This window comes from Herpailurus yagouaroundi, unplaced genomic scaffold (assembly GCF_014898765.1).
Source record: "Herpailurus yagouaroundi ecotype Mexico unplaced genomic scaffold, PumYag 188, whole genome shotgun sequence".
Classification (NCBI taxonomy): Eukaryota; Metazoa; Chordata; class Mammalia; order Carnivora; family Felidae; genus Herpailurus; species Herpailurus yagouaroundi.
The window spans coordinates 8,435,101-8,454,220 of NW_024412419.1; the positions used below are offsets into that span (position 1 = coordinate 8,435,101).

A 19,120-nucleotide genomic window follows, 5' to 3' on the forward strand; every position below is an offset into this window, starting at 1 on the left:
GAAAGAAAGAAAGAAAGAAAGAAAGAAAGAAAGAAAGAAAGAAAGAAGCTTCATAGGACAAGCTAAGGAGTTTGAACTTTATTCAGTAGATGACAGAAATCTAAGCAGGAGAGCAACATAAACAGGTATGTATTTTCAAAAACTTCCTCAAAAATACTTTAAATAGATCAGATTAAATGGTTGCTAAAATATATCTGGCATTTTATAATGGATAAAATACCATAAATGGGGAGATTTACTAAAAACACAAAATCAGTCCATCACAAATCATGAGGTTGGTCCAGGAAACTATTCTTAAATGCTTCCTGTAATGGGGCACCTGGGTGGCTCAGTCGAGTGAGCATCTGACTCGGTTTCAGCTCAGGTCATGATCTAACGTTTCTTGGGTTCGAGCCCTGCCATCAGGCACTGTGCTGACAGCAGGGAGCCTACATGGGAATCTCTGTCTTCCTCTCTCTCTCCCAGTCCCTTCCCCACTCACATGCTATCTCTCTCAAAAATAAATAGACATTTATGGGGCGCCTGGGTGGCTCAGTCGGTTGAGCGTCTGACTTCGGCTCAGGTCATGATCTTGCTGGGTTTGTGGGTTCGAGGCCCGCGTCAAGCTCTGTGCTAACAGCTCAGAGCCTGGAGCCTCCTTCAGATTCTGTGTCTTCTCCTCTCTCTGCCCTTCCCATGCTCATGCCGTCTCTCAATAATAAATAAACATTAAAACAAAAAAACCAGACATTTAAAAAAAATAATAAATGCTTCCTGTGAAAGTGGGAAAACTTGTAAATGGCGTTCTTAATTATCAGACACATTAAGGCCTCAGCTTGACTGCTACATAGGCAGGAGTCTATTTGCTTCATTTTAATAATTAAAAATAAGTACTTGCACCAGGAGCTCCTTTCTCAAATAGGCACATCCCCTGCCTCATAACCTTGGGCTAGCGGAAAGTCCTACTTCTTCTTGTGTTCTATCTAAAAACAGCCCAACTGGTTTAGAAGCCCATCTCCGTTTGCACTACACAGCGCCCAAGGCACAAAAAGCTGCCTGTTATTCCAGTTATCTCCTGGGGTACCAATTACTACTTTCACTTGGGCTCTGGTTACAAAGCTGCATAGCTTTTGAATGGTCTATCCCGACCGCGTCCAAAAACCTGTTCTTCTTCATGTATAATTTTGCAGAAAATAGGGTTTTTTTCAGAAACCCGAGTAGAGACACCTCCATTTTTAAAAACTGATGTCATTTCTAGAAGGGTTAAGAACAGTAACAATTTGCCAATTAGCTTTTAAAGAAGTATAGCCTCAATTTAATCAAATAGTATACACTAGAATATTCAGGGTTATAATTTTACATTATTCCTAGGTAATTTAAAACACTAATGTAAAATGTGCCTTAGAAGCTGGTAAAGTGGCTATGAAGTGCCTAATGACGAGCAAAGAAGAAACTCAATTTACCCAACACAGCAGGTAATTTCAATAGCAGTACTTCTCGGCTATCATGGAGATACACGTAGATATAAATATACTACGCTGGGGCATTCACGTACATCTACATATTTTTTCCAGAGAGAAAAAGAATAACAGCATCAAAAAAACCCTGTATTAACCACAGTTTATTAATGAGCGAACTTAATGAGATATACCATTACTCTTAATGAACTGTGACAGTAACAAATTAGTCTAGTCCTTGTATAATTTTTAGTTGTATTTTATTTTTGCACTTATCCACGGCATATTGTTTCCTATGATGCCAGAAGAGCTAAAAAATAATTTGAGAATCTCAGTCAATATTGTAGTAAAGGGTTGGCAAACTTTCCTTTAAAGGGCCAGTAAATATTTTAGATTTTGTGGCCACACAGGATCTCTATCTACTACCTTCTCTCTCTTTTTTTTTTTAACGATCTTTTAAAACCGGACAAACCGTTTTTAGTACAAGACAGGCCACAGGCCAGACCTGACCCACACCCCAGGGTGCTGATCCCATCCACAGATAAGCAGATGAAAGAGAATGAAGCCAGGAGCGCCTCTAACAGCTTTGAGGCCATAATGAGAATCAAACAGAGGCAGATAAAGTGATGAACCTGAAATATGCAACAGCACTATTTACATTAACAGCTAAAATAACAAGATTATGAATTCTATGTACTAGAGTTTTTAATAAAAAACTCCTTTGTTCTTCAACATACATAGTTGTTCTCATCATTATTATTACTTGAGGGATGGAAGTTTGGGGTAAAACAAACAACATTTTTAAACTTCAATATTTAAAAAATACCTATTTCGGGGCGCCTGGGTGGCGAAGTCGGTTAAGCGTCCGACTTCAGCCAGGTCACGATCTCGCGGTTCGTGAGTTCGAGCCCCGCGTCGGGCTCTGGGCTGATGGCTCAGAGCCTGGAGCCTGTTTCCGATTCTGTGTCTCCCTCCCTCTCTGCCCCTCCCCCATTCATGCTCTGTCTCTCTCTGTCCCAAAAATAAATAAACGTTGAAAAAAAAAATTAAAAAAAAAAAAACCTATTTCACTACATGGAAAATAAGAATTTCTGTTCGAAAGACACAAACGGGTAGCTGACCGGAAGATCTGTGGAATCACTGTCGAGATTACATAAGGAATTCTTCACTTCAACAAGTTGCTTTTAAAAGAGTCAAAAGACACACACAAGTAATTCAAGAGATAAACGACTGGCAATTACATGCAGAAAAGTTTGCTATCATTAGTTATGAAAGAAATGCAATTTCTTTTTTAAGCTACTACCTTACACCCATGGAACTGGTAAGAGTTAGAGAGTGATTAATAGGAAGGGGGAGTGACGACACGGAGACAGAGTTGCTAATGCACTACTAGCAGGGGCTGTAACAATCACAGCCATTCCAGAGGTCAGGTAGTTCGTACTTTACGTATCCTCTGAGTCAGCAGTCCCACCTCTAGGTATGTATTAGAGGAAACCCTTGTCAGAATACACATGGGCCACACCTAAAGATGTTCAACATCTAAGTTTAACTAGGCTCAACATGCCACTGTTGGTGGCAGGGGAATGGATGTGGCCTAGGAATCCAACATAAGGGGGAATAAGTAAAATTAACAGATAGACCCTACGGAATACTAAGAAGCAATGAGCTAATTTACATATATTAGAAAAGATATAAAACAGTGTTGAGTGAACAAAGTTTAAAAAAATGACATTCATGCCATGATACCATTTATACATATGTACATCGTATCACTAGCATGCAAGAACTTATAGTAAACACATGACACTGGTTGTTTATCAGGGAAAGAGAGAATAAGACTGAAACAGAAAAGGGGAAAACATTATAAAATAAAAACAAGATGAAGCCTTTCTGTTGACTACTAACAACAATAAGCGATGAACCAAGGATTATAATTAGCTCAGGTATATGCACCTGACTTAAAAAATAGTACATAATTATATACCACATCTTATTTTGTCTTACTAAGAGACAATTTAAGATATTTAAATTGCTAAATTTAGGGGCGCCTGGGTGGCGCAGTCGGTTAAGTGTCCGACTTCAGCCAGGTCACGATCTTGTGGTCCGTGAGTTCGAGCCCCGCGTCAGGCTCTGGGCTGATGGCTCAGAGCCTGGAGCCTGTTTCCGATTCTGTGTCTCCCTCTCTCTCTGCCCCTCCCCTGTTCATGCTCTGTCTCTCTCTGTCCCAAAAATAAATAAAAAACGTTGAAAAAAAATTTTTTTAAATAAATTGCTAAATTTAGTATTCACTTACATGCTTGTAAGATTATGCTATAAATACCATATTCTGTCCTGTTCCTCACACTCTCACACACTATATACCCCTCTTTCCTTAGTCAGTTTCATGTGACGTGACTTATTTCTCTACACCCTCCCAAAAGTTTTTGGTTTAATTAAAATCAGAATACACTCATGGAAGTTCAACACATAAACACATAGACATCACTCACTTTGTACAACAGACATAAAAAAGTTTAGCATCCTACTAGAAATTACTTTATACTTTATTTTCATTGAAGATAATTTTTACTATTAACCATTTCATACTATTTACTATTAACCATTTCATACCACAAGAGGGAGCTCTGGGGACAAATGCTCCATCTATTAAACACGGACTCATGAATGCAGAACATGGACACAAGGACAAAATCCAGGAAGAAGACCAAAGGAGAAAGGAATGTTAAGTATTAGTTGAGTAGACAGGACATACAAACCTAGATACGTGAAAATGGCCTATGAAACACAGCACAAATTCTAAATAAGTGAGAACATTAGGAAAGTGATCCATCAGGTTAGGATTATAAGGAAGACTTTCTAAATGAGGTAAAATCTGAGCTGAGCTCGGGACATTACAGATCGCTGATGGGGGCAGTATGATCTATAGAAGTGAATGTCACACAGGTGGCATGAGTAAGAGGCAAAGAGAAGGAAAATCAGCTTACTTCAAAATAAATATCTTTATAAGATATTCTTTTTTTCTTTGATAAAGTATTCTGGTTATGAAATATGAATAGCTATACAGGCATACTGGAAGGTTATAAACACCATACAAAAGATGGCATCCGGTTTGCTGTCAATTTACATTAACATTTAGAAAGTCTGATGGATGTAAGTCACCCCCCAAGATCCAATAGGGAAACTAAAAAACAAAACAGGAATTATACGGTACACTTATAGAGAAAAAGAGATAAATTTTACAACAGGAATAAATCAACATAATCAGCTATGACGTTAACACTACTGAATCTATTGATCAAAATGTGAATTGTTTACCAGGTAAAGTACACAACAGATGATGTCCCCAAATTTATTCACTGTGGTTGACGCAGACAGGGTTAGCAGGTGATAGGATCATAAACTTCTTACCTTAGCTTTTTTTTTTAAAGGAAAAATACAGAAATAGTAATGGTGATGGAAATACCCATGTACCTTAATTTATATTTTGTGTCTTATTTCTTCACCTGGATCATTTTACACATGCAGTAGTTTTGATTGGTAGCAACTGCTTATCAACATTCTATGAGGAAGATGCCTAAAGTTATTTGCATTCTTATTTCTCTTATATTCACCAAATCCAATGCTACATAATTATAAATAAAGCACTCTGTAACAAGATGATCAGTTAAAAAAAGTTTTGTTTCAGTCACTACACAGTTAGCAAAACTAAATTTATCTTTGATCAAAAAAAATAAAGATTTGAAGTTTCTTTTATTTTTGTTTTTAAAAAGTAGCATTTTGGGGGGAGCCTGGTGGCTCAGTCAGTTCAGCGTCTGACTTTGTTTCAGGTCATAATCTCGTGGTCCGTGAGTTCAAGCCCCATGTCGGGCTCTGTGCTGACAGCTCAGAGCCTGGAGCCTGCTTCGGATTCTGTGTCTCCCCCTCTCTCTGCCGCTCCCCAGCTCGTGCTCTGTCTCTCTCTCTCTCTCAAAAATAAATAAAGATTAAAAAAAATTGCTTTTTAAAGTAGCATTTTTGTACTTGCTTATTACTTACTTCATCCATCTTCATACATGTGCCAAAATCTGCTAACTTTAGATGTCCATGTTTATCCAAGAGCATGTTGTCAGGCTTTACATCTCTGTGAATGAGACCCATGGAGTGTATGGCATCCAGAGCAAGAACAACTTCAGCAGTATAAAATTTGGCCCACTTTTCAGGGACATCATAGTTACTCATAAGGTTTACAAGATCTCCACCAGGCATGTACTCCATTACCATGTACAGATACTTATCATCTTGAAAAGCACAAAAGAGCTGGAAAACAAAATGGGAAGGAAAAAACGTTTTTTTAGAAAAAAGAAAACCAAAAGCTTAATAGGAACAAAACCCAAAAGTATCATTACTGCTGAAAAAGGCAAATTATTTTACAACCAAGAGAGTTTAATTCTATGAAATCTTTGATTTTAGATTTGGACATCTTTAATGGAAAAGGAAGTATCAGACAAAACTTTTTATATGGTTATCTTCCTCATGCTTATTGACAAGAAATACATAAATGAGTCACTTTCCCTCTTAGAGAATACAAAAATCTATTTAAATAGAAATATTTTAAAAGAGGGGCGCCTGGGTGGCTCAGTCGGGCAAGCATCCGCCTCGGGCTCAGGTCGCGATCTTGCAATCCATGAGTTCGGGCCCTGCATCAAGCTCTGTGCTGACGCAGAGCCTGGAGCCTGCCTCAGACTCACTCTCACTCTCTCTCTCTCTCTGTCCCTCCCTTGCTCATGCTCTCTCTCGCAAAAATAAACAAACATTAAAAAAAAGAAAAGAAGTATTTTTAAAAGAGAAACAGTAAAAATGAGGAACATAAAAGGTAAAAAAAAAAAAAAAAAAACCAAAGAATTCATAATTAAAAAAAAACAGCTTTCTGAATACAAAACAAGTTACTGCACCTAATTCACAGAGAAGAAAGCTGAGGAGATAGAGGCAGTTGAGAAAAACCTTTGAGATACCACATTCGATGGACAGAAGAAGAGGGAGTAAGCACCACACCGCTGGAAAAGAGCGAGTCCCTGGTAGCCACAGTTAAAACAGGGCCTTCTCCTCTCCTATTCTCCACGATTTGCTCCTAAGCAGCATATGGCAGGTGCTACCAGCACCTAGACTAGAGCAGTGGCAGTGGGACCAGAGATATTACACCTAGCTAGGTTGCTACTGACCCCCCCAGAGAGACAGGAATCACAAATTCAGAAGAAAAGTTATTTCTGTATTCCACCCACGTCCCACCCCACCCCCCCCAGAAGCAAGCAACGCAAACAGAAAAGGTTTCCATAAATAGGGAAAAACTAGAACCGAAGCAATAACTCATGCTCAAAGTAAAGAAAAAGAATTCCTACAAATCAATTATCTCAAACAAACAAACAACGTAATGGGAAAATGAGGAGACTTAAGCACGCATAAGAAGATACTCACATAAGATATATTCAAAGACGAAAAGGCATGAAATTTCATTAAAGAAAGGTAAATTTAAATCACTGTGAAAGAAACGCCACTTCACAAGCACAAAAATGATCAACTTTTAAAAGTGACAATACCAAGTGCTGGCAAGGACAAAGGGAACTTAGAAACTAAACCTCTAGGGGCGCCTGGGTGGCGCAGTCGGTTAAGCGTCCGACTTCAGCCAGGTCACGATCTCGCGGTCCGTGGGTTCGAGCCCCGTGTCGGGCTCTGGGCTGATGGCTCGGAGCCTGGAGCCTGTTTCCGATTCTGTGCCTCCCTCTCTCTGTGCCCCTCCCCCGTTCATGCTCTGTCTCTCTCGGTCCCAAAAATAAACAAACAAAAACACAAACAAACAAAAAAAAAACACGTTGAAAAAAAAGCTATTATCACCTACTAAGATAGACTACAGGTACCCAAAAATGCCACTCTTAGGAATAAACGCAGCAGAATTAAGTACAAGAACATTTACAGGGCACCTGGGTGGCTCAGTCGGTTAAGCGTCCGACTTCGGGTCAGGTCATGATCTCACGGTTCGTGAGTTCAGGCCCCGCGTCGGGCTCTGTGCTGACAGCTCAGAGCCTGGAGCCTGCTTCTGATTCCGTGTCTCCCTCCCCTCAGCTCCTCCCCTGCTCACACTCTGTCTCTCTCTCAAAAATAAATAAAGATTAAAAAAAAGAAATTAAAAAGAAGAAACATTTACACTACTTGTAACAAATAACATTTTGAAATATACCAGTAAATTATGATATATACATGCAATGGAGTAAAACACAGCAATGAAATTAATAAACTGTAGCAATCTAGATTAGATAACTCTTTCCAACATAATGCTGAACAAAAAAGCTAGATACAGGGCGCCTGGGTGGCGCAGTCGGTTAAGCGTCCGACTTCAGCCAGGTCACGATCTCCCGGTCCGTGAGTTCAAGCCCCGCGTCGGGCTCTGGGCTGATGGCTCAGAGCCTGGAGCCTGTTTCCGATTCTGTGTCTCCCTCTCTCTCTGCCCCTCCCCCATTCATGCTCTGTCTCTCTCTGTCCCAAAAATAAATAAACGAAAAAAAAAATTAAAAAAAAAAAAAAAAGCTAGATACAAAAGAGATATTCAGCGATTTCACTTATATAAAGTTCAAAAAACAGGGAAACTAAAGATCATGGGTGCTTGTTTAGGTGATACACGAGAAGGAAAGGCAAGGAAATGATTGCTAATAAAGTCAGAAGAGTGGTTATTTTCGGCGGAACACACGGAGGCAGCGATTAGGAAAGAGTGCGAGAGAACTTCTGGAATTCTGATAATGTTTATTTTTTGACCTGAGTAGTAAATACATGGGTGTTTGCTTTGTGATAAATCCTGTTGTTTGTTTTATAGATTTCTCGGTGTCTGTTTTATATATTTCTCGGTGTACGTCGCAAATAAAATCTTTTTTTTTTTGTTTTGTTTTCAAGTATGACATGGGGCACCTGGGTGGTTTAGCCGGTTAAGCGTACAACTTTGGCTCGCAGTTCGTGGGTTCGAAACCCACATCAGGCTCTGTTCTGACAGCTCGGAGCCTGGAGCCTGCTTCAGATTCTATGTCTCCCTCCCTCCCCCTGCTTGTGCTCTTTCTCCCAAAAATAAACACGAAGAAAAAAATTTTTAAGACAAAAAAAATATTTTAAAGTATGACAAAATTAAAGCAGGACTCAAAAGGAAATTTATAACTTCAAATGCATTTATAGGTATTTCTCCTTATCCTTTCAATATGCAATAATCACACAGGTCTCTGCACTGTAAAGTAAGGACAATAAAAATTAGGCAGATAAAGAAACTAGAAAAGAACAATATACATCTAAAGAAATCTGGAGCTATGGAATTTTTTTAAAGCAGTAAATAATTACAAAAAAAAAAAGTAAGGGTGTTATTTTGTAAATAAAAAAAAAAAAAAAACACGTTAAGACTAAAAAATGTACACATACTCTATTCAATACCAAAGTGGAGAAGAAGACGGATACCGTCACAGAAAATATAAACTGACAAGAGGTAAAATAAAAACCTGAATTAGTCAAAAATCACATGAGAAAAATAAAAAGGATGATAAAAGATCTAGTTGGGAAGAAGGAAAGGAGGGATTGAGTACAGAAAAAACATCCGAGTTTTAGGACAGCAAGCGCTCTCTCAGAAGAAAGGGAGAAAAGATTGGGTAGGAGAGCAAAAAGTCTTTCAAGAATTCTTGTAATTTTTTAGTACTTCAAAATTAAAAGATTAAAATTAGCTATGGAAAAATGTTAAAATTTTCTCAACATTTGTAAGACCAAAACCAAAGAATGCTTCCAGATGGCTTATCAGGCAAGCAAGAAAAGCCATTTACCAATAGCGAATTAATTAAGTTGTGTTTCACTGCATCCGCAGAAGAAATGTGTCCAGCGGAAATCAACTCAAGGCTATCAGTCTTTCAACAATAGTTGCTCAAGGAGTTCAGGACACTGGGGGCAATATCAGTAGTCAATTAAAAAACAAGGTAAATGATTTTGAGTGGTTTTTCTCAGCTCTTGGTGAGTCAACAGATGTTGCTGATACTATGCAGCTGTTAACCATTTATTGGAGGAGTGAGTGCCAAATTTGAAGTAAAGAATTAGCCTCTATAAACAGTCTGCATAGGTCAACTACAGGCAAAAATATTTTCGAAGAAGCTGAGAAAACACTAATTCAGTACAAACTGAAGTAGGTGTGTTAACAAAAGACGGTGGTAAAAATATATGTGGAGCAGAAAAGGTTTTCATTGGACAAATTTGCAAAGCTTGTGAAAATGTATGACACTGAAGTCTGTAGTTAGTCTCTGTAATACTCATCTTATATAAGAACTCAGTGGAAAATACATTTGAATCTCATGTAATAAATGAATACTATTAATGGTTGTTATTTGCTCTTTGTGGACTTAACCATCTTCATCTGTTTTTGTCAGAAATAGAAGATGTGTATCCTGACTCACTTTCTATACAGCAGTTCAATCAACGGCTTAGCACTGGGAAAGTTTTATTGCAATGATCTGAGCCTAGAGCTGAAACTGAAATTTTTCTCATCAAGACCATCCTCAACTACTATTACTGAACACTCAATAGCATGGAAATTAGCTTTAGGTGCAGCCTTAATAATGTTTTGTAATTAATACAACCTAAAATGACAAGGTAAAATAGGGCTTATATACAAAACTTAAACTTTTGATGACAGCTAACATCAAGCCCCTTTTTGTACTTCCCATTGCTATCAAAATCAAAACAAGAAGTGAGCTCTCCACTCAAGTGCACAAATTTGCAAGGGATGTATTTTCTGAGCTCAAACTACAGTCTCACAGTTCCAACAGTATTTTTTTTTTCTTTTTGCTGTTTCATGTTTCAAAATCCATTTAAACTCTGTAATTGAGAAGCTTCTACCCAATCTGCAGTTGGAAGTAACTAACCTGCAGTGTGATGACATTGTTACAATGTAAATATCAAGATAAGAATTTAACAGAATTCTATAAACATCTTCCAAGTGATAAATATGCTTAATCAGAATCCTCTGCTCGAGGTCAACATCAAGTCATAAATAAAGTATTGGCATATACTCTTAACAAGTGATGAAAATGGCACTTTACCTCTGTAGTCTTTCCCTAAAAACTCATAACCTGAATCTAAATAATGAGAAAAACATCAAATTCTAATAGAAGACTATACACATATCCTACGATATTAACTGATAAGTAATCCTTAAAGTTGTAAAGGTCATCAAAAACAAGGAAGGAAGTCTGAGAAATTCCCATAGCCAAGAGGAGCCTAAGCAGATACGATAACTAAATGTAGTAACATACTATCTTGGATGGGATCCTGGAACAGAAAAAGAGCACAGGTAAAAATTAAGAAAAACTGAATCAATTATGGACTTCAGTTAATATAATGTATCAATACTGGTTCATTATTTGTAACAAATGTACAAAACTATCATGTTAATAGAGGAAACATTACGGGGTGGGAGGGTGGTGGTATTATGAGAGCTCTCTACCATCTCCTCAAGTTTTTCTGTAAATGTAAAACTTTTTAAAAATAAATCCTATTAATAAATAAAAAAATAAACCACATGCTGTTGGATAACAGTATCTGGCAGTACCTACCTGTGTGAAAAGGTATTTTCTAATAAAATATGTAAAAAATCTTATTACACATTAGCATTAATAGAACATCTACAAACATTGACTGTGAACCCCAATTCAACAAAATGTTATTGCCCCAGAAAATAAATTCACTCTTCTCCTTAACAGACTTGTATTTTTTTTTTAATTTTTTTCAACGTTTTTTATTTATTTTTGGGACAGAGAGAGACAGAGCATGAACGGGGGAGGGGCAGAGAGAGAGGGAGACACAGAATCGGAAACAGGCTCCAGGCTCTGAGCCATCAGCCCAGAGCCCGACGCGGGGCTCGAACTCACGGACCGCGAGATCGTGACCTGGCTGAAGTCGGACGCTTAACCGACTGCGCCACCCAGGCGCCCCAACAGACTTGTATTTTAAAAAATTGTACTTTTTATCACATTTTGAATTTCATCAACAATGTGTAGAAATGTGTTTTCTCATTATATAAACTATCAACGTAAAATCTTTGATTTGTGGCCATCTTGGGCCACAAAGTTTAAAATATGTACTAACTGCCCCTTTACAAAAAAAAAAAAAACAAAAAAACTGCCGATTTCTGGTGTGACTGAACCATGGTAAGACCGGCCATGGTTGGTAACTGTTGAGGCTGACTGAACAGTACACAGGGATTCAATATACCTTCTTTCTACTTTGGGGTACATTCGAAATTTATCATAATAAATTTTAAAAGCTAAAATATTTGTCATTAAATATACTGAAAATTTTTGCTTAAAAGATTTGCAAGCAAGGGGCACCTGGGTGGCTCAGTCCATTAAGTGCCCAACTTCAGCTCAGGTCATGATCTCGCAGTCAGTGAGTTCAAGCCCCACATCAGGCTCTGTGCTGACAGCTCAGAGCCTGGAGCCTGCTTCAGATTCCGTGTCTCCCTCTCTCCCTGCCCCTCCCCCACCACTCAAAAATAAACATTAAAAAAAAAAAAAAAAGATTTGCAAGTAAGTTCAATTCAGCCTCAGGGAATGAAGAGTTTCTTTTTTATATAACTGTACCAAAGCTCAGAAAAAAGTGGTATGTTTCTCAACTATTAGGGTAGTCTCACCATGATACGAAAACCAGTCAAGAAAGCCCATGTGTTTTTTTTTATTTCTATGAATATAATTTATTGTCAAATTGGCTTACATACAACAACCAGTGCTCATCCTGCCCTCCTCAATGCCCATCACCCATTAAAAAAAAAACACCTTGAATTAAATCAAAGGTCAAATGTCACTTATACACACAAACAATTCCTTAAAATATTAGTAAATCAAATTCAGTACTCTATTCAGAATACAAAATTATAGCAAGTGGCATTTTCTTTACATTTTATACTACCTTGAAAAAAATTTAGTGTACTATAGTAACAGATTAAACCAAAAAAAACCATCTTGAAAGCAGCTAAAGAAAACGTTTTTAAATACTTCAACATTATTCCTGATTAAAAAGTACTTGGTGAGCTAAGCACAAACGGACCAAATCCTTTACCAGCTTACTCAGAAAGCTTCAACAAACATCAGACTTAATCATGAAGTTTAAAATAAAAAGATACGGATAAAAATTTCTACTAATTCAACACTATACTGAAAGACTGAACCAATGTTATTTTTTTGGCATTTTATAACGTCTACATTTTTAAAAACCAATTTTCTTATGCCTGAGTTTCTTCTGAACATATTTGATGGCAAACAGTTTACTGAAAAGCAAACTGTATACAGAGAGATATACTATCCTGTTATGGGAGGGCTTAATATTCCAAAATAATCCAAAGAACCAAAAATATCTATCAATTAAAGCAATGCAAGAAAAAACTGTAGTGTATTTTTTTAACAGAATGAAAGGCTAATTCTAACTTCATAGAGAAAAATGATTAAGAACTGCCACAAAAATATTATAAAAGGAAATCAATGAGAAGACGTGCCCTACCAGATACAACAATGTGATTTTAGTGCAGGAACAAATAACAAACCAAAATAACAGAACAGAGTCAAAAGAAATTCATGTGTATATGGTAATTTAGTCAACGATATAAAGGACATTTCATTTATTTCATGGGAAAAAGGCATTTCTACAAATGGCATTGGGCGTGGCTGCCCATTTGTGAAAATCTCACACATATAAAAAAATAAATTCCCGGTGACTCAGAAATAGACTCCCACTCCTCTCAAAATTAAAATATAAAAAGTTAGGGGCGTCTGGGTGGCTCAGCTGGTTAAGCTTCCGACTTCAGCTCAGGTCATGATCTCACAGTTGGTGGGTCCGAGCCTCACGCTGGGCTCTCTGCTGACAGCTCAGAGCCTGGAGCCTGCTTCAGACTCTGGGTCCCCCTCTCTCTCTGCCCTTCTCCCACTTGTACTCTGTCTTTCTCTCTCCCTCTCAAAAATAAACAAACAGTAAAAATAAATTTTTTTAATAAAATCAAATATAAAAATTTAAAGAAAGTATAAAGGAATATTTTTATAAATTGAGGATGGGGAAGGTATTCCCCAGCAAAAATCAAAATACAGAATGCATAGATATGACTACATTTGTGTTTAAAGATTCAATAAGCAACAGACAAGTAATAGTCCAAGAGAATATATTTCCAACATATATAACAAAGAATCATTTTACAGGGTCCATTACCATTCTAATAAATCACTTTTATTTTTTTTTAACGGTTTTTTAGTTTTATTTTTGAGAGAGACAGAGACAGAGTGTGAGTGGGGGAAGGGCAGAGAGAGAGAAGAAGACAGAATCCGAAGCAGGCTCCAGGCTCTGAGCTGTCAGCACAGAGCTCGACACGGGGCTCGAACCCATGAACCACGAGATCATGACCTGAGACAAAGTCGGGTGCTTAACACTTAACCAACTGAGCCACCCAGGCACCCCATAAATCGATTTTAAAACAGCGAAACGACACAGAGAAAAATGGGATAAGCAATAAAGGAATACAAATTACTAACAAGCATATGGAATATCTTGAACCTCATAATTAACCAAGGAAATGCAGCTTAACACAATAACATCTTTTTTTCTTGAGGATATGACTAATACAAACTTTAAATAACTACAATTTCCAGTATTGGCTAAAACGCAGTGAAATAAAAATGTTAAATAATTAGAGTAATATAAACTCATACAAACCTTTTTTTACACGGTAATTTGGCACCATCTACCAAAGTGTCAAATGTGCACACCATATGACCTAGCAAATCCAATGCCAGGGATCTAGTCTAAAGAAATATTCATCCATGTATTAAAAGATGGAGGTGTAAGCATGATTAATTCCACATCAAGGACAGAAAATGTACAAGATTGGTCTGGAACTTCCCACAATATCAGATAGCAAGCTATCAAAGACGGCTAAGTTTACAGCAAAAGGACTCAGGAACTGGGGTGTCTGGGTGGCTCAGTCGGTTGCACGTCTAACTTGAGCTCAGGTCATGATTTTGCGGTTCTTCAGTTTGAGCCCCACACTGCAGTCTATGCTGGACAGCTCAGAGGCTGGAGCCTACTTTGGATTCTTTGTCTCCCTCTCTCTCTCTGCCCTTCCCCGACTTGTGCTCTATGTCTGTATCTCTCTCAAAAATAAACACTAAAAAAAATTTTTTTTTTAATAAAAGAAAGGAAAGGAAAAAAGAGGGGAGGGGAGGAGAGGGGGGAGAGGAGGGGAGGGCAGGGCAGGGGAGGGGAGGGGGGAAGGGGAAGGGGAAGGGATGGAAAGGGATGGAAAAGGACTCAGGAACCAACCTGAACAGGATATCATTTGCCAAAGGTGTCAAACTTTGAGCATCAATAAGATATTCAAAGGACTGAAACATCAAACAGGTTTTAAGGCTGAGTTCAAACTGATACATCACCCCCAAAATTGTTCACCTTTAGAGAATAAAAGGAAGCTAATCCTTTATTTTGAAAACTGGTAAATATAGGGAAAAAAATAAAGGATTTATCCTGTCCTTCCTGTCCTTCTCTACCCAGAATTATACTACTAGGTAACCAAATAGTAAATGGGGGAATATTTTTCTTTATAGAACTATTCCAGTCAATATAGTAAAAAAAGAACGACTCGGAGGGTAAAAAAAAGGCATGACTGAATTGGAGCATCACCATTCTGAAATCCTTAACAAATTAACGGACCTAGGCATTAAGTACAAGTAGCTGGTAAAATAACAGAGAGAAACCAGACATTAGCCTAACAGAAAAAAAAAAAAACAAAAAAACACTGCCCATGAAGTTGCCCTGCCACCCTCTCCAAAATCATACCTGATTCTGATCCTCTATATCCAATTACCAACTTACAAAGTTAAACTACACAAAGACAAAAGCAGCAAAAACCAGGTTTCTTCCACAAATAAACTGATGAGACAAAAGAAGAGGAGGGAAACCCTAGACTGAGAAACTTTAGAAGAGATACCTAAACTTAAATTTAAAAAAGCTAAAAGTAAACTGAAGTACTTAAGGGTACACACCTACTCAGCTGTATAAAACTATAAAGAAAAATAAGGAAGTGTTCACCATAAACATATGGACATTAGAAAAACAGCCAAAGAACACAGTAAACTGTATATAAGAGATGGCATTAAAAAGTCTTCTATGTCAGCAAGGGAGTAAGTTTCTTAAAATATGCCAATATTCCTCTATTAAATTCAAATCACACTAAGAATATATATTAAGAAATAGAGATGGGCCAAAAATAGATGGTGTATCATAATTTATATAAGAAAAATTCTTAAAGCCCTTTCCAACAAGAGTATAATAACAAAGTATGGGGACCTTCATACAATTAAATATCGAATAGTCATGAAAAAATAAGCACTGAGACGTGGGAAATAATCTGCTAAAATTGATTACAGTATATGCTATGACCCATTCATTTTACTGCAAGGTAGGTTCCTAACAGAAATGTGTGAACATATGTACCAAAATCCATATGAAAGAGTTCATAACAGCACTAGTCACAACAGGCAAAAAGTAAAAACAACCCAAGTGTCCATTAACTGATGAGTGAATAAAATGTGGGATATCCACACAATTGATGATTATTCAGCCATAAAAAGAAACGGAGGGCTGACACATGCTATTCATGAATGAACATTAAAAACATTATGCTAAGTGAAAGAACATACCACAAAAGACCACATACTGTATAATCTCATTTATACGAAACACCCAAAATGGGCAAATCACAGACCTAGAAAGCAGATTAGTGGTTGCCAGGAGTTAAGAGTCAGGGTGAATTGGGGAAAAACTGCCACTTGTTTCAGGGTTTCTTTCTGCGATACAAAAATGTTCTATAAATGTACTGAAACTCTGTAAATATATGGAAAATCACTGAATAATAAAATTAAATCAATAAACAGAAATAAGCCAGTCATTTTTACAAGGTTTCACACAAAATCACACATTTCAGACATATAATGGTGCATGGAATATCCTTTATCATAGAGATAAACAAATGAAAGCCAGACTTATGTTACTTTTTCAATTGTACAATGTTTCACTACTGACTGGCGTCCACAGACCCATTAACTCTTTATCTCAATGAACATTTTATAAGGGTCCACTTAGCAAAATTAAAGATCAGAACTAGAAACGGCAATGATTCTGTTACTATGAAAGCAATTTAAAGCTAACAGTGGAATAATTTATTACCATCATTCCTTAAGTAAATTATTATGATATACGATTTGCTACAAAAATTTTAGTTTTAGGTACACATACAAGAATTTCTATTCACTAGCTACAATAACAGAAATTAAGTGGAGAGAAAGCACTGAAGCTCAACACCGTTAAATAAGCAATAGTAATGAGCTTTTAAATTACATTGTCGTTCACGTGGCAAAATTTTTTACCCGCAAATTGCCTTCCACAAGCAAGGTATCAAACTCCCAAATCATTTAGTAAGCATTCTGAATAAGCATTCGTACATACCTAATCTTACTCGTGATACTCGTTCAAAATGGTTGCAGAATTAGATATTAATATAAAAACATCTTTAGAGAAGCAAAGCTAATAAGGGATAAAATTGAAAAGGAGGCAAAATACAATTATAAATTCCTCACTTCACAAACAAGAGGCTGACTCAGGAAGCACAATGCTGTCGTACACAGTAGGTAATATATAAAGGACTTGGAGGATTTTCAAGATTTTTATTGTAGGAAGTTTTGGGTTTTTTTGAGACAGGCTGGTTCTTGTTCCTATTATGTAAATCGTGAGAAAGTGTAGGCAGGGAATAACGGCACACTGGTAACCGATCTAATTCTTCATAAAGGAATTTCTAAAAAGTTGCAAATAATACTTGATTTCACACACCAATTTAAGAATTACATGTCATGTCTATATGACATACTATTTAGGAACATTAAACAAGCATATCGAATCAGATCTTATTAAAAATGACAGCACTGTTACTATAGGAGTGAGATACAGGACTTTCAACATACAAAATCACATCTCATGGATAATAAGCACTTACAAAAAAAGGAAATAAACTTAGAAAAGTTTGTAGGCTTACCTGAACCACCCAGGGACTGTTGGCAAAGGCCATAATATCTCTCTCTTCCCAGAAAAAAGCAGAATCTGATCTTTTTATCATTTCAAACTTACTAAGAAGCTTCATAGCATAAACCTTCTGTGATGCCTTATGACGAACCTATAGATTTTTTAAAAACGCAAAAATAATTTTATGAGAGAAAGGTGAACAGATCATACTATTATTCTATTATTAAAGACTTTCAAAGAAAAAAATGGGGAATAATTCAGATAAAAGGAGTAAAATTCACCAGAAAGGCATAAAAATTCTAAATATGTATGCATCTAATAAATAAGCTTTAAAATTCAGGAACCAAAAACTGACAGAACTAAAGAAAGAAACAGACAAATCCAAATCCATAAGTTGGAAATTTTAACATCCCCTCTCAATATTTGATATAATAAGTAAACAAAATATCACTATGGATATAAAGAAATTCACCCCAGAATGAACACTGCTTAATCAAAAGTCACGATTACAAAGGTTTTTGTATTAAGTTACATCACTTCTCATTTTAAAATATTTTAAAATTTGAAGAATCTTGACATATTTTAATTTTACATAAAAAGAATCCTATATGCAAAGGGTCAAATTTACGATGAGGGCCACACATTATATCTATCTTCCATATTAAATTACTAAACTGGAAACACAATTCCTTCTTTTTGAGAGTGTTAGGACATTTATAGAATGCTGAAAATAAACACATGTGAAAGCAATATGAAAACATGGGCGGTGGGTAGGGGATTAGGGCACAAAGGATCCTCATCTGAAAACCAGAAATCCCTTCCATAGCAGATAGACCAGATTTTTAATTGATTTGTATCAGATTAGCAACCTATCTCAAAGCAAATTCCAACAACGCTGTTAAATGTTGCTTTTAAAAAAAAAATGTTTACAATATTATTAGAGGAGTGTGGGCAACCTGGATGGCTTAATCGGTTAAGCGTCCAACTCTTGATGTGGGCTCAGGTCATGATCCCACATTTGGTGGGATCGAGCCCCACATGTTGGGCTCTGAGCTGACAGTGTGGAGCCTGCTTGGGATTCTCTCCCTCTCTCTCTCTCTCTGACCCTCCCACACTCGCTGTCTCTCAAAAATAGGCAAATTAACATTTAAAAAATAAAATAAACGATTATTAGAAAGAGATTGCTAAGGTACTCCTTCTATATTTATGTCACTCTTCAAATCTTCATTTATTCTAAGAACAAATCAGATTTTGAATGCTTCCTAACTTTATTAGAAAAAGTAATCCATTAAACATTAAGGGTCATGCAATCACTTTATACCATGATATTACTTATGCTGGACTCGTACCGTGACAAGAGTTTTAAAAATTTTGTAAAGCAAAGCTATGACCAGAAACTAAAACCTCTTTGTCAGCTGATAGAAAATAGTTAAATATTTGTAATGTTTTATACTGAACCAAAACAAACCAGGAACAAAAAGACCATTCATTCAAATACACAAAAATTTATACGACATAGGTATAATTCTCTGAAGATGAGAAAGACTTATTCACTTTACTTTCGCCGATTCTTTATGCAAAACTATTCC

The 19,120-nt window shown here is 36.8% G+C and overlaps 1 protein-coding gene across 4 annotated transcripts in view; it reads right to left on the reverse strand.

The window, feature by feature from the left end:
• Window positions 1-19,120, reverse strand: part of ROCK2 (Rho associated coiled-coil containing protein kinase 2) — a 133,919-nt gene that overhangs the window by 50,162 nt on the left and 64,637 nt on the right. For all 4 annotated transcript variants that reach the window (XM_040496087.1, XM_040496086.1, XM_040496084.1 and 1 more), the window contains exons 4-5: window positions 17,545-17,682; window positions 5,472-5,732 (exon numbers count right to left, since the gene is read on the reverse strand). In XM_040496087.1, the coding sequence (XP_040352021.1) occupies window positions 5,472-5,732; window positions 17,545-17,682 (399 nt within the window). The remainder of the gene's footprint in view (window positions 1-5,471; window positions 5,733-17,544; window positions 17,683-19,120) is intronic.